The sequence below is a fragment of the Ambystoma mexicanum genome, chromosome 4p (genome assembly GCF_040938575.1).
Source record: "Ambystoma mexicanum isolate Mex_15411 chromosome 4p, UKY_AmexF1_1, whole genome shotgun sequence".
NCBI classification, from domain to species: Eukaryota; Metazoa; Chordata; class Amphibia; order Caudata; family Ambystomatidae; genus Ambystoma; species Ambystoma mexicanum.
The window spans coordinates 1,281,460,752-1,281,476,082 of NC_090927.1; the positions used below are offsets into that span (position 1 = coordinate 1,281,460,752).

The 15,331-nt window shown below is 47.2% G+C and overlaps 1 protein-coding gene across 1 annotated transcript in view; it reads left to right on the plus strand.

The window, feature by feature from the left end:
* Positions 1 to 15,331, plus strand: part of LOC138453804 (zinc finger protein 11-like) — a 2,054,811-nt gene that overhangs the window by 659,108 nt on the left and 1,380,372 nt on the right. Inside the window, exon 5 of the mRNA XM_069606980.1 lies at positions 2,529 to 2,642. Coding sequence (XP_069463081.1) covers positions 2,529 to 2,642 — 114 coding nt within the window. The remainder of the gene's footprint in view (positions 1 to 2,528; positions 2,643 to 15,331) is intronic.

Genomic DNA, 15,331 nt, shown 5'->3' on the forward strand with positions numbered 1-15,331 from the left:
AGGCTGGGAGTGGACAATAACAAATGGCAATTGAATGACCAGGTGCTGCAGGAGATCTTCAGCAGATGGGGGCCTCCGCAGGCGGATCTTCTTGGTTCATGTGACAACAAGAAGTGCCAGCAGTTGGCGTCCTGGCAGGGCCAGGGCCCCGGCTCCCTGGGCGACGCATTTCAGATTTAGTGGAATGGCATGACAGCATATGCCTTCCCGCCATCACCACTGGTCCACAGGCTGATCTGTAAAATAAAAGAATCTTGTCAACTCAGCATCATTCTGATAGCTCCATGGTGGCCGGTGAGACCATGGTTCTTGGAGCTGCTCAGCCTCTCGGACAGGCCACCCATTCAATTTCCGACAAGCCCAGCACATCTTCTGGCGCAACAGGGGGTCAGGGTCATCCACCCTACGCCACAGAAACTAGCCCTTGCAGCATGGTTCCTGAGCAGATCACGCTAAGGCACCTCAGCCTCTAACAGGCTAACCTAGAGATCATTCAGGGTGCAAGGAGCAAAGCTACCAGGAGCCAGTACAAGAGTAAGTGGACTAGGTTCTGTCACTGGGCAGACTCTAAGGAAATCAACCCCCTTGCGTGCAAGTTGGACCATGTGCTCTCCTTCTTGGCTTACCTTGCACACTCAGGCCTGCAGGTGGACACCTGCCGCACATATTTGGCAGCCATAGGGGCCTGCAGAAACTCGGAGGAGGAGGTCTTCTCCTTTTCAAACCCGATAGTCAAGAGGCTTTTGACGGGCCTCGCCAGACTTTACCCACCCGTCAACAAGCCCCACCCGTGTGCGATCTCAATGTAGTGTTGGGCGTCTTGGCGCACAAGCCGTTTAAGCCAATAGAATCCGCGGACATCAAGAGTGGTGGGCATCATTACGGCTCGCAGAGTCAGCGAGATCCAGGTTCTGATGGCTTCAGAGCCATATACTACTTTTCACAAGGAAATGGTAGCCCTATGGACACACCCAGCGTTCCCACCAAAGGTATCCTCTGCTTTCCATCTAAACGAGGAAATAGTCCTACCTACGTTCTTTGCTGAGCCTAAGGACGAAGCTCAGAGGGTCCTGCACTGTCTGGGTGTCAGACGTGCTCTGAAATTCTACTTGGATAGGACCAAGGGCTTCCGCAAGTCGGACGCACTGTTTGTCATCTTCAATGGGTCGAGGCCCGGATATCAGGCATCCAAGGCCTCTATAGCACGGTAGATGGTCTCGGCCATCATGGATGCCTATGAGGGCCAGCACAAGGCACTTCCAACTAACATGCACGCGCATGCGGACAGAGCCGAGGCCACGGCCATTGCATTCCAATGCCAGGTCCCGTGACAGGTCAGAAGCAGGGCAGCCACCTGGGCCACCCCTTCGGATTGCTGCAAGCATCACTGTTTGGACGCCGCCTCTGGATCAAACGTGGCTTTCTGACAGGCGGTTCTAAGAAATCTATTCGCTTAAGGAGGGTCTCCTCTCCACCCTAGGGCTACATTCAGTTGTAATGGCCCATGCAATATGGAGGAAAGGGGACAGGACGTAAGAGTTATTATAAGTTACTCACCGTAGTGACTTTCATACTCTTAGTCCTTAGTCCCCTTTCCTCCATATGTCCCACCATCCACCCCCTAATAAAACTGGTGTCATTAGACAATGTTCATATATTGTCGACGCTTCTTTGGGACTGAGGTGTGGCGCCAGAGGGCGGAGACAGTGCAGCGCATACTCCCAGGGTCGCACCCCCGCACGCCTCTAAATTTAAAGAGGAAGAAGGTTCTTTCTGGTGAGAAAGGTTCCGTCTGGTGAAAAGGGTTCTGTCTAATTTCTAATTTTTTTGTTAACAAATCATTCCCAAACGTGCAGTCTGTGGGGCTTGCGTGACCCTAGTTGACTTCAAAATTCCGACCAAATCCATTACACAAATCAAAGGTTAGTAGCAATAGAATATTTGGAGGTTCCTATGGGAGTCCGACTCACCTTAACTATAGGGCGATGATCACCGCCCTATAATATATATATAACGTTTTTGCTACATGATGGCACAAAATCATGAGGTGATAAGAGCGTTGTCTAAAATTCCCTGGCAGATGTGAACAATACATTCTCCATGTGTAGAAACTCTTCCGCATGTATTGAAAGTGTGAGGCTACACTAAGAAAACGCTGTAACGAAGAGATCGATAAAGACATCAAAAGTTGGTCTGAATTCATGTGGGGGACATTTTACGGAAATGTTATTGTAGAATTATGCATAAAATGTATTTTTAAGTAATTGTAAACTGTATTTTCTTTTATTTCTGTTAGTTTACAAGGTTTGTATGATACATGGTTTGTATGTTTTCTTTCAAGTTTGAGTGAGGCAATTATTAGAGATGAATACCTAAATATAAACCTTTCCACAAACTGAGAAGAAAAAGTAAGACATAATAGTCTGACAGAAACATTGCTTCTGAGAACTGTTCATATAAGCTAATGCTGGCGAAAATAACATGAAATACCACGTATAATGTTTAACACATTTCACCTTATTTTTTAGGCTCCCCGTTTCCTGACCCTAGCGTCAATTTCAAGAACAAAGAGCCCAGTGCTTGCTTAATAGATCAGCATTCTGCAGAGGAAAGTGGCATGTGTAGGACAGATCCCTACTCTGGTAACTAACAATGACTCCTCAATTGTGCATTTTTAAAAAATATGTTTATCATTTTACATAACATCCAACAAAGAAACACAGACAGTAATCAACATTGTGTGTGCATGCATAAAGTAGGTACAGCAATACATTCTAGGAATTAATAGGGGCTTTCATTACGGTTGATACTAATTGACCTTTTCACAATTGACCTCAGGAGAATTGCTCTCGGGAGAATTGACCTAATTTAGAAGGTCAATTAGGACATATATGTGGGGGGAAACCCCCCCACCCAATCCAAAAACCCCTGCAACCTCCCACCCAATCCCCTTATATTTATAATCCAAAACCAACCCAATACAAATATAAAATAACTAAAATAATATAAAGGTCAATTGTGCAGAAGGTCATTTAGGACCACTATAATTAGGTAAATTGTGCAAATGGTCAATTGTAAAAGGTCAATTTGGGTAATACCTTCATTACATCGCCAACAAGTACAAACTGGCCAGGTTCCTTAAGTCCACAGTGTGGTGGGTCATAGATAAAGTCAGAGCCATGTCACCCATACCCTATTGATATTCAGTATTTGTGACTCTGCGGTAGATAAAAATAGCGTATTTAAGTTGCAGTCTCTTCAAAAGTTAATTCTTTTGCCAGTTAAGATCTCGTGTTCACTCATTTATCTCTCGGCCTACTTGATGATGGAAGCAAAGAGGCATAGATTCATATTGGCCTTGACCGTAGATCAGATCTTCTTTTTTAACCATGAATCAACTCTAGGCGCTAATTCCCACCTCCCGGGCATGACAACACATTGCCTGGCCACTACACAAGTAAGTTCCAAAACCGTATTTTACGGATAGATTTTTCACTAAGCCTAGTGGTTAGCATATTGTTTTCAGTAGAACCTCCCGTTCCATTATCTCAGAGATTTTATCCCTAAACCTGCACCAGAATGAGTTTATTTTAACCGAGCCCCATGCCCAGTGTATACTATCTACTTGATAAAACCATTGTCTGGGATATGTGTCATCCACCCCCGGGAATAAGAGTGTAGTGTAAATGGTGTGTGGTGCATTTGGTGGTGTATAGTGTATCAACCTGTGGCCATAAATAGATGATATTTTGCGCACATTCCCATTTCCACTCTGCATCCATCAGTGGAAGGGCCAATGCATACTCTAATCCGCTCTGGCCGGTGCAGCAGTTTGTGGGTTCAAGCAAACCAACGTGTTATAATATATTGTTATATATTTTAGATAAAAGATGAATTTTAACTGCATGTGGAAGTGAGTGAGTTCTGAGTGTCTTGGTTTGATGGGAAAGCCAGGAATATAATCTATAAGTGTATGTTTTCATCTATAGTATAGAAAAATAATCAAGCTATTCATTGGGTCCTTTCCCCCCCAACGGTTCCATCCTTATTAATTTGCCCTCTACAAACAAGTCACCAAGTAAACCACCACAGTACCTCAAGGTGAGTTTGAAACTATTTTTCAAAAGTGACCCATAGCCCTGGAATGTTGTAGAGAAGTAACAATGGTGAGTAGGGAAAATCTCCAGATCTTTTGACCACACGACAAAATGTTTTCCAGGATGTAAACCATGTTGCAGCTTCCCATTGTGTCTTAGCCTTGCCCCAGTGCAAACAGCCCATGGCAGCCGGGCGGACCAACTACCTTTCGATGGATAAATGCAGGATGTTGTCATTTTATGCAAACTACAAGCAGCTTATTACATTTGTGCACGATAATATTTTTTTTTATTTCCAGTACTGCCAGGCCACCTTATTCATAAGGCATCCTAAGAATATTGAAGGAAGTTCATGGTACCTTACTTTTCTACAGACGTTTAAGCACACAGACTTGGCCCTACTGAAAAATGTTGTGGCGGTACGATTGGAACATTTTGCTATACATAGATTAGCTTAGGGAGAAGAACCATTTTAAGGATTTACAGTCTGCCTATATAGGATATGGGCAGCTGAATCTACCTCTCCACCTCTCAACCTTGCATTCCGTTATCTGCAGAGATTTTACAATATTTTCTTTATATTATACGCCTGAATCAGTGGAGACCACAATGCCCAGATAGGTACTCTTATGTTTCTGCCAAATAAAGCTCATATTTTCCCAAAATTTCTGCACTCCTGGTGTAAGGGCCAACAATTCAGACTTACTCCAATTGATTTTCAACCCTCACATATTCCTATAAGCATCAATGTTGTGCATTATCGGGGACAGATTATTTATATGAAGCTTCACACACAAATTCATATTGACAGCATTAAATGAGATCAAATTAGCCTTCTTATTGAGTGGAATCCCTCGATCACCAGGAACTTGTTAGGGAAAATTCTGGGGTCGACAGAGCCGTACCAAGGGTCTGCAGGCCTCCAGCTCTCGGAAGGCCCTAACTCCTTCCAGTGTCCCAAAGAAGTCGATGTCCACACAAAGAGCAATGGTTACTGCTGTTTTCACAATCAGCGTCACTTACCAAGATCCTTCCCCAAAACTAACGCCACTCCAGGTTGGCTCCCTGAGTGGTAGGCCCAGTGTAGGAACATATAGTGCGCGTTGTTACTGGTGGGCACTGTGCCAGGTGGTATACTTGGATCATCCCTAAAAAATGTTACCTGGAAAGTGTTACACTAGAGAGCCCGATGATTGGCTGGGGATTCCAGCCGCCAGCCCCTAGCCCCCAGTGTCCTCATTGGTCAGGCCACAGGCCCCCAAGCCTGCGACTACCGTTGTTCCCAGCCTGCAAGACACCCGCTTGCGTACAGTGTATATCGATAAGGTGTGACTATGTGACAGTGTATAACAATGGAGTCCTTCTGCTAATGCCATGAGAGCGGTCCATTCCCAGCGCATGCTGTAGATGGATTGTTAAAATTGTTGCAAGCTCGGTCCCCGTCGTGAGACAGCCGCGCCTTCCCAACATCCAGGCCTTGGCATTGTGTCAGTTCGGCCAAGTCACGTGTGAGAAGACCGTCGGTGAGGCCGAATTACTATGATTTGATTTGTAGTTTGGCTTGGCATATTCTCTCCTGGGGCCGGTCTCACTGTAGGGTGGTGGGCGAGGATTGTCACTTGCAACATCGTGGCCTTGGCATTTGCAGTCCCTGCCAGGGCCTGCTTGCACAGTATCTTGCGGCTTGAGAGTTCTGTGAGACGATTCTGGCTTACTGGATTTTCCTAAGGCCTACCGTAGCTCTGATTATGTGCTCAGCGTAATTGTCCATAGGTTAAGGTGTGTCGTGGTTGGTCAGGTCAGGTCCTATGAGTGCTCCTGTCCTTCCATAGGATAAATAGCGTATAGCATCGGCAAGCATGTACACACGCTCTTCTGGCAGCTTGCATTTCTGCAGTGTTGTAGCGAGCCTAAGTGGCAAAATAATAAACATGCAGACAGTATCTATATGTCACTGTCCTCTAGCTCATAGAACTGTACTTCTGGGTTCTTCGTGTGGATTGGTGTGAGTGTCCCGAATGTGCAGAATGCATGTGTGCTTCCTGTCTAACGCAGCTATGTTGTCATGGCGTCTCTAACGACCTGCAGCATAGCTTGTGGAGATGTCAGTTTGGTCATGCTGGCTTGCTCTGGGTAGAGTCTGCACCATTGCAGGGTTGTTTGGTCTGGTGACCGGGTACCACTCGCGGTGCGTGTCTATGGTGGGAGCGGTGGGGATCAGTGCATCCTCATACAGCCAGTGGTTATTCTGTCAGGGGTGCTTATTCCGGTTGGGTGACCTGTCGGGAGGGAAGGGACATTCGGCTTTGCCCTTTTCAAACCTCCCTGAGGAAACACGTGAATGGGTCCGTAGCTAGCGTGAAGCAAAGAGGGGACGGAAGACACCCCTGATGGGTGTTCCTATGCAGTATAATGGGCAAGAAGGTTATAGTGTTTGTTCTGACCATGTCTCTGGGATATCTGTTAGTCTGACTGGTTCATATATTCCACCCCAAGTCCTCCAGCACTCCAAACAGGAAAGGCCTTTTTCTGCATCAAGGGTAGCTAGGCACAGTAGGTACTTTAGGGTCCAATATGGATGCCCAGAAAATGTTCGACAGGAAGCTCAACATCAACACTGTACCACCATGATAAAGACCCTAGACCACCACTCCAACCAGAGCCAGGTTTGACTATGGATTACTGCAGGGTTCGAAATTGATGGGAGCTATTTAGCTCTTGTTTGTAGCCTTGAAGAGCCTGGTTAGCTTGAAACCAGCAGCTACCACAAGCTACTTTTGGCTCCTTAGGCAAGCTCATGACAAACACCCCTATGTGAATTTAACTCTGCATGTTTGTTACAATCTATAAATAAAAATGAGGACACATCTCTCCAACATTTATTGTATAAGAGTTATTAAATAGTGGACACAATTATATTTTTGCATCTTAGTTGGAAGTTAGATTTGCAGAACATTATGTACTATATCCTCATCCCGCCTTGGTAGCTCCTAGTCACTGGTTAATGCTGGATACCCAATATTTTATTTTAACTGCTGGTTATCCATTTTTTATTTTGATCCCTGCAATGCAAATTTCAGCACAACATCTGAAACATAACAACACAACATCGAATGTGTATGTGGACAGACAATGCAATGACAAGCCATCATGCATGACACGCATGCCACACACGACTCAACCCCCCGGCTCCACCCCTGCCAAAAGGCCCACTTACTGCAGCCAAAGGACATGAACACATTTACAAACAAAAACACTGTCAGCAAGCTAAACACATCCCACAAGACACGGTCATCCATGTTCACCATCGGCACAGCCATCCTGCATAAGCCGGCATCACACAGTCACAGTACAACAGCACCACCACATGTGACAAAATAGGGACAAACCACAGTATCACTCAAAACCACACTGCATGCATCAAAACAGGAAACGTTCATTACAACTACCACTCAAACATGTGCCCTGCCTCACATTGACACTAGCACCAACGCTTTATCCCCGACGTCACCATGAACATATACACAATGTCACTACCAGTGCACATGTCACTCCCAATGCACGTGTCACAGAACTGCTTCCATTGGATAAAATGTCCCAAGCAGTATACATTTGACAACAGCGAGGACTGTCATAATTGGAAATAATGCATACGATGCAGTGTGCCGATCTAAACAATAGATCATATGCCATCCCTCGCACAGCCACACGCCCCTCATAAAAGACCACACTGTGACTGGGCCATGTATCACGGGCACAATGATAGGTCAGTCAATTCAGTAACATGCACATCATCACCCCTCTCACAAGCCAGCAGCCTCAACACTACTTGGGAAAGTGGGACCGATCAGAGAATGCATGTATCACACTGAACACCTGCCCTGACAACACTACCCCCATCTGTCATCCATGCATACATTCACAAGAGCACGTTGTCAATCTGCAAGAAGACACATGGAACAGTCAAATGGATGGGAGATGAGTCGTGGTATATTCTGCAAACACAAGGTGGAATGTATGCCGTTGCAGGACCGCAGCACAACGCCCACAATGTCCATAGCCCAAAGGCATGAAGAAGACAAACACCACATGACCCCTGTCAACACACATACGCTTCCACCTGGCACCCTCTACACCTTTCCACTGTGAAGACACATTGTCAGAGATGAAACACCACCTGTGAAGACATAATGAAGCAAGACACAGAGAATAGATTCAAGGTTCAAACAGAAATTATTTATTAACTCAAATGTCAGGATGATTGAAGGCCTAACCTGCCATATACTAAGGTGGGATTTTCTTACCTAAAGAAACTAAGGAAAGTCTGAGTCAGAAAGTTCAACTTAAAAGTCTGTCTGTTTCCAAAACCTATACTTGCCATCACATCTAAGGCTGAAAAATGTGTAGGGATGTCAGCATGAAAATAAATAGTGTTCCAAATAAAGCTCCTAGCCTCTTCCAGCTCCTGGCTTACTTTTCAGCTCCCCTTCCCCAAGTTCAAGACAGTTCCACAATGTCTTGTGGTTCCAGACAGTCAACTTGTACTTATCATCAATCTTTCAATGTCCAACAAAAACAACGCAAGATCAACTTTATACTGTTTTTGGTTTCTTAAAAGTTCAATCAAATTGCTTTCTCCTGTTTCGCTTCAGCAACCTCTTTTGCTTTCACAAATAGGATTTCCCCTTTCTAGGCACAGTTGTCAGACGACACAGTCCAACCATTACAGGTCATGCAACCAGGAACCCTAGACTCTTTAGTCCACTCAGGTTGTTCTGTATCTGTACCTGTGTGATGGTTCACACTCACTTGGCTTTTCCTTGCCAGCCTCTTGCCTTTGCCACACTGTGTTCTTTCTTTTGCCAGTCTCTTGACTTTGCCACAATGTGTTTTTGCATACAGTGCACTTTGTGGTGTTCTTGTTCCTTCACCAGCTTGCTTTCATACTTTCTCGCAACGTTTCATACTTGCTTTTCACTGTATTTCATAGGTTTTGTGCTTTGCCTTCAATATGCTGTATATGTATTTCACACAAATGTATCATCTGGTCATAGCTTTAGTTTTGTATTCAATAACTCAGGTCTTTTACTCTGCTGCTTGTACTTTATATTGTCCTTAATATTCCTCTCAGCCCGTTGCCTTGGGTTCATTTCACCCTATGCATATTTTTCCATTCATTCAGCATCTAATTTGGTTCCCCCACAGCCTCCAGGAGTGCCCTGGTTCGAGTGCTCTTCCGTTTTCACTCACCGGTCCCTGGCTTCTCCTCCAGGTGCTCCGCCGACACTTGTTCCTCTGATCGCAAGCTCAGCTCTGTGAGAAACCTGAAGGTTTCTCCCTAACTAGTCCCCAGAATCTGTCATCCAGGTGGCTAGGACACCGCCATTGCTATTGGATCCAGTTCCTGGGAGTGGACCTGTGCGGGATGATCACCTAGGTGGGGGGTCCTCGGGGAGTGGTGTGGGACGCAGTATTCCCCCTCTTATAACACCTTTTCCCCAACCTACACATAGGATACTCAAACACTCTGTCCCCCACCCCCATTTCCACTGCGAATACTTTCGCATTTCGTGAAGGACGACGGACTAACACCCGAGCCATATACCTGACATGTCCCAACACAAGGGTCAGGCAATTGACCAGAATCACTCACACCTGGTGGCCCTTTCTCTTTCCCACAGGGATAAAAGGTGGAGCACAGGAGCACAATACGAGCAAGGCATACCACGCGTTGAGAGAGCTAACTCAGCACGGCAGTTCAAGAAGAGCAGAAAGACGGCGAGGACCGAAGGGGGACATTGTTCTGACTTGAGTGTCGTGTAGACCGATGAGACCTCCGTCCCCAAGTGACGCACAGGGGAACAAATAGAAACCCGCTGTGCGACCCTTGAGGCCACAGGTGAGAGATGTCTTCCCAGATCCACGGAGCCTCTGGAACACTGATGCTGCTGTCAAGAAGGAATGAGGTTAAGCACCAGGCAATCACAATACAGGCAGGTAAACAAAAGAATCTAAAGTGTCTTACCTATCTGGTGTAAGGGAGACCCAGGTAACCTAGTAGGGAGGTTCGAGGCTCAAAAAGATACAGCGGTCCCTGGAGTGGTAGAACCGCAGGTAAGCGTGGATACGGGTAGGCCACCTGTAAGATAGGGCTTGACTTGGGCGTAGAAGTACAGCAAGATACTCAGGGATGATCCAAAGACAAGTCGATGTGTAGTCCAAAAATCCGGCAACAGGTAAACAGTTCCAAGCAAAGGTACAAAGGGGTGTCCAAGAGAGTCCAAGATAGAGTTCCGTGGTCGAGGTAGCAAGGAGCAAGTAGTAACGCCAAACAGGGTCCGAAGCCAGCTGAGAAGCAATGATCGTCCTGCCTCTCAGTTCTTTATACTGTGTGTCCCTGGGTCATGTGACGTCTCTGGGCCATGTGACGTCCACCAAGAGCACGTGAGGAACGCCACACTGTATCACGTGACCGACGTGATGACGTAACGCCACCCCTTCTGCGATATATCCTCCAAGGCAGTTGCCAATGCAGGAAAGGTTGTAATCGAGCCCGTACACCAAAGAAGGTACGGTGTTTTCGGTTCTGTGGGTTCACCGAATCCCTTGAGCCTCGAAGCTGGGGTGGAGATGTTGGGGGAATGTGAGCAGTGTTCTGACGTGGGGAGGCCTGATGTGCTGAGGATCGCCTAACATAGTCCCTCCCCAACGGCCCACGACCCCGTGGGCAGGATGGATGGTCTAAATGGAAACGGGCTACCAAGCGAGGGGCGTTCAGGTCAGAGGCGGAAACCCATGAACGTTCCTCCGGGCCGTAACCCTTCCAAACCACCAGATACTGGATCCTACCCCTAAACCATCTGGAGCCCAAAATGGCCGACACCTCGAAAACATCAGGAGAGTTCAAGGACACCGGCGCAACAGGGGTACGAAGACGGACAGAGTCAGGACAAGGTTTGAGGAGGGAGACATGAAACACAGGATGGATGCGCCAAGAGCTGGGAAGCACTAGACGGAAAACCACCGGATTCACAACCTTTGAAATCACATAAGGACCGACAAAGCGAGGTAGCAACTTCCGACAACCCACTAGGCGAAGATGACGTGAAGACAACCAGACCCTGGAACCCACCACCAGAGGGGGAGCAGCCCGACGTTTGCCATCCACACGGGCCTTCATAGCAGCCTTTGCTTCAGTGAGATGAACCAATGTACTAGCGTGTAAGGCAGAAAGATCCCTAAGACATGTCGTGGCCGCAGGGTTCGCAGAACCAGAAGCATCAGGGACCGGCAAGACCTTGGGATGTTGGCCATAGAGGGCGTAAAAAGGAGAATAACCAGTGGCTGAATGAGCCGCATTATTATATGCGAACTCCGCAAGCCGTAAAGCGGCCAACCAAGAGGTCTGGTGTTGCAATATAAGGCAACAAAGGTATTGTTCCATAGATTGATTCGTCCTTTCGGTCTGTCCATCGGTCTCAGGATGATAGGCCGAAGAATACCTGGTATCAATGCCCAATAGCTTCGTCAGGGATCTCCAAAACCGAGAGGTGAACTGTGACCCTCGATCAGATATAATGACCGAAGGAAGGCCGAATAGCATGAACACATGTTCAAAAAACAAATCCGCTAATACAGGAGCCGAAGGGATACCTTTGCAAGGAACAAAACGGGCCATTTTAGTGAACGTGTCCACCACCACCCAGATGGAGTCAAAGCCCTTCGACTTGGGGAGATCAGTAACGAAATCCATCGTCAACATATGCCAGGGCCTGGGAGGTACCGGAAGCGGAAGCAACAACCCAATCGGTCGACCCCTTTGATGTTTAGCCTGAGCACATACTGCGCATGATCTAACATAACATTCTACATCGCGCTTCATAGAAGGCCACCAACACCAACGCTTGAGAAGATCTAAAGTGCGCTCTTGTCCGGGGTGAGCGTTAAAGGGAGCGTCATGAGACCACTCAAGGGCCAGATTACGTGTGTCAGGTGTGGGAAGGAACAGGCGTTCATGTACGAACGGTAATCCATCAGAATACACTGGGTCCCATTCTCGCAACTGGTCAGAATGATTGCTAGTCCAGGATCGAACCGAGTCTATCAATGACAATGAGGGAGTACAGAGACAAATCACATGACTCTTTCCGAGAACAGTGTCGGGGAATGTAGGCAATTGGACCCCCCCCGGGGAACGTGACAAGGCATCCGCCTTCCCATGTGCCGTTCCAGGACGGTGCATAATACGGAAGTCAAAAGAGGAAAAGAAAAGATGCCATCGAACCTGTCTGCTATTAATGCATTTCAGAGAGGCCAAATCCTGTAGATTCCGATGATCGGAGTATACTGTGATGGGATGTTTAGCCCCCAGAAGATGATGACGCCAAACACGGAAAGCGTCCATGACAGCCAAGAGTTCTTTCTCCGTAACGGTATAATGAGACTCAGTACTGGAAAACCTACGGGAGTGGTATGCCACTGGATGTAATTTGCCTGTATTAGGACATGTTTGTGACAGTACCGCCCCGAGGGCAAAGGAGGAGGCATCTGCCTCGACTATGAACGGAAGATCAGGATTGGGATGTTGGAGTACCGGTGCGGTAGTAAAGGCGGTTTTCAAAGTCTCAAAAGCCTCCTGCTGTTCTCTCTGCCACTGATATGGTACCCGAGGACTAGTCAGGGCCGTGAGTGGGGCTACAATCGTAGAAAAGGAAGAAATGAAACGCCTATAAAAGTTGGCGAATCCTAAAAAGGCCTGCAAGGACTTGAGTGTTTGAGGTACTGGCCAATCTAGGACTGCTTTGACCTTAGACTCGTTCATGGATAACGCCCCAGGGGTGATGTGGAAACCCAAAAACTCAACAGAGGTCTTATGGAACTGACATTTCTCAGGTTTGGCAAATAAGGAATGTTTTCTTAAACGGGTTAATACTTCTCGGACGTGTTTTACATGGTCATCAAGATCACGAGAGAAGATCAGGATGTCGTCCAAATACACAACCATGTACACATCCAGAATATCCCTGAAAATGTCATTCATGAATCGTTGGAACGTGGCCGGGGCGTTACATAAGCCAAAGGGCATGACAAGATATTCGTACAAGCCGTAACGAGTACAGAAAGCAGTTTTCCACTCGTCTCCCTCGCGAACGCGTACTAAATTGTATGCGCCGCGTAGATCAAGTTTGGTAAAAATGGAAGCATGTGTTAAATGATCTAAGAGTGGAGTAATTAACGGGATGGGATATCTATCCTTCTTGGTGATCGCGTTAAGACGCCGATAATCCACACAAGGACGTAAATCCCCCTCCTTCTTGGGTACAAAGAAGATAGGACTTGCCGCTGGTGAAGTGGAGGGGCGGATGTGTCCTAAACGCAGGGCGTTCTGTACATATTCTTTTAACACCAGTTCCTCCGAAGGAGACAAAGAATAGATCCTGCCCGAAGGAACAGTGGAATCAGGAAGCAATTCGATTGGGCAGTCATAAGTTCTATGTGGAGGAAGTACCTCAGACGAACCTCGATCGAAAACTGATTCGAAAGCCCGATATTCTGGCGGAATCCCAGACATCAACCCCCCAACAGTATGGGACTGTATGACTTCTGGATCGTCAACGGTCAGTGTGAGTTGTGCTAAGGCTCCCAAGACCCGAGAGGGTGTGTCAGGGGCTTGATGGACCGGGAGACAATAATTCTGACAAATATCGGACTCGAAGAGCACAGTGCCTGCTTGCCAATTGATCAGTGGATTATGTTCACGTAACCAGGGAATCCCTAGTATGATACCGAATTGAGGTGCGGTGATCAAATCAAAACTTAAGGTTTCTGTGTGTATGTCTTGTATGTTCAACAAGAGGGGTGCAGTTTGATGTCTAACAGGACCAGAAACCAATGCGGAGCCGTCTACGGCTTGGACATGTTCCGGTCGTGTCTTTACCACTAAGGGTAGATTGAGGGAATGGGCCAAATCAATATCTATGTAATTACCAGTGGCACCGGAATCAATAATGATATTGACTGCATGAAGAAGGCCAGTAGAGGGACATAGCGTAGCCTTTACGGAGATGGGTTGAACACGAGCAAAGGCAAGAGGGGTACCCGGAGAAGATGATGGGACACTCGACCTGTTCTCCGGTTCTAAGGTCGAGCCATCCGAAAAACCTGACTCTTCTTGGGACGTCGAGGACACTCTTTCACGAAATGTCCAGTGGTGCCACAATAAAAGCATGCATTATCTACCCTTCTACGTTCCCTCTCAGATGTTGTAATAGGACTGCGTAACCCTCCCACTTGCATAGGTTCTTCAGTACTGGAAGCGGGAGTACTAACAAGAGTAGGAGAGGAAGAGGCCCCCAATTCAGCTCTACGCTCCGATCGTCGTGCATCTACCTGCAGGACGAGATCAACCAATTCCTGATACTGAGTAGGCATAGAAGGGATCACTGCTAAAGCGTCTTTCATGGTGTTACTCAACCCCCTATAAAAGACCACCGCCCGCTTGTTTTCTGGCCATGATGTTTCCGCGACTAGCTGATTGAACCGGGTGATGTAATCTATCAGAGTCCTTTTGCCCTGAGTCAATTCCAACAACTCCAAATCCCCAGACTGTGCCTTGTGTCGGGTATCGAATACTCGGGACATTTCTAGGACCAACAAATCAAAGTCATAAAGAACTGGGCTATTGTTCTCTAACAGGGGATTAGCCCAAGGGGCAGCTGTTCCAGCTAAATGGGAAAGGGCGAAGGCGGCCTTAGCAGTGGACGTGGGAAAAGCCAAAGGCCTGCATAAGAAATGTAACTTGCACTGGTTAACGAAGGTTCTGAATTTCTTGGGATCGCCTTGGTAGCGTTCAGGAGCAGCCAGGGGGGAAGGAGTTGGGAGGATTATTGGAGTCGGGACTGTAGAAGTAGCCAAGGGAGGGGGTGTAGTGGAGGAGCTGCCATCTCCAAACTCAGGGTCTGCAGGAAGGGAATGCTGAACGCTCTGTATGGCATCCAACCTTTGATGGATCACTGTGTTCGCGGCGGCCATATCTGCCCTTAATATTGTAATTGCCTGAACTAAAGCAGTTATGGGTTCGTCCGTGGATCCCTGCATCGTCTAACACGACTATACGGCTTCTCAGTCTGTTCTGACTTGAGTGTCGTGTAGACCGATGCGACCTCCGTCCCCAAGTGACGCACAGGGGAACAAATAGAAACCCGCTGTGCGACCCTTGAGGCCACAGGTGAGAG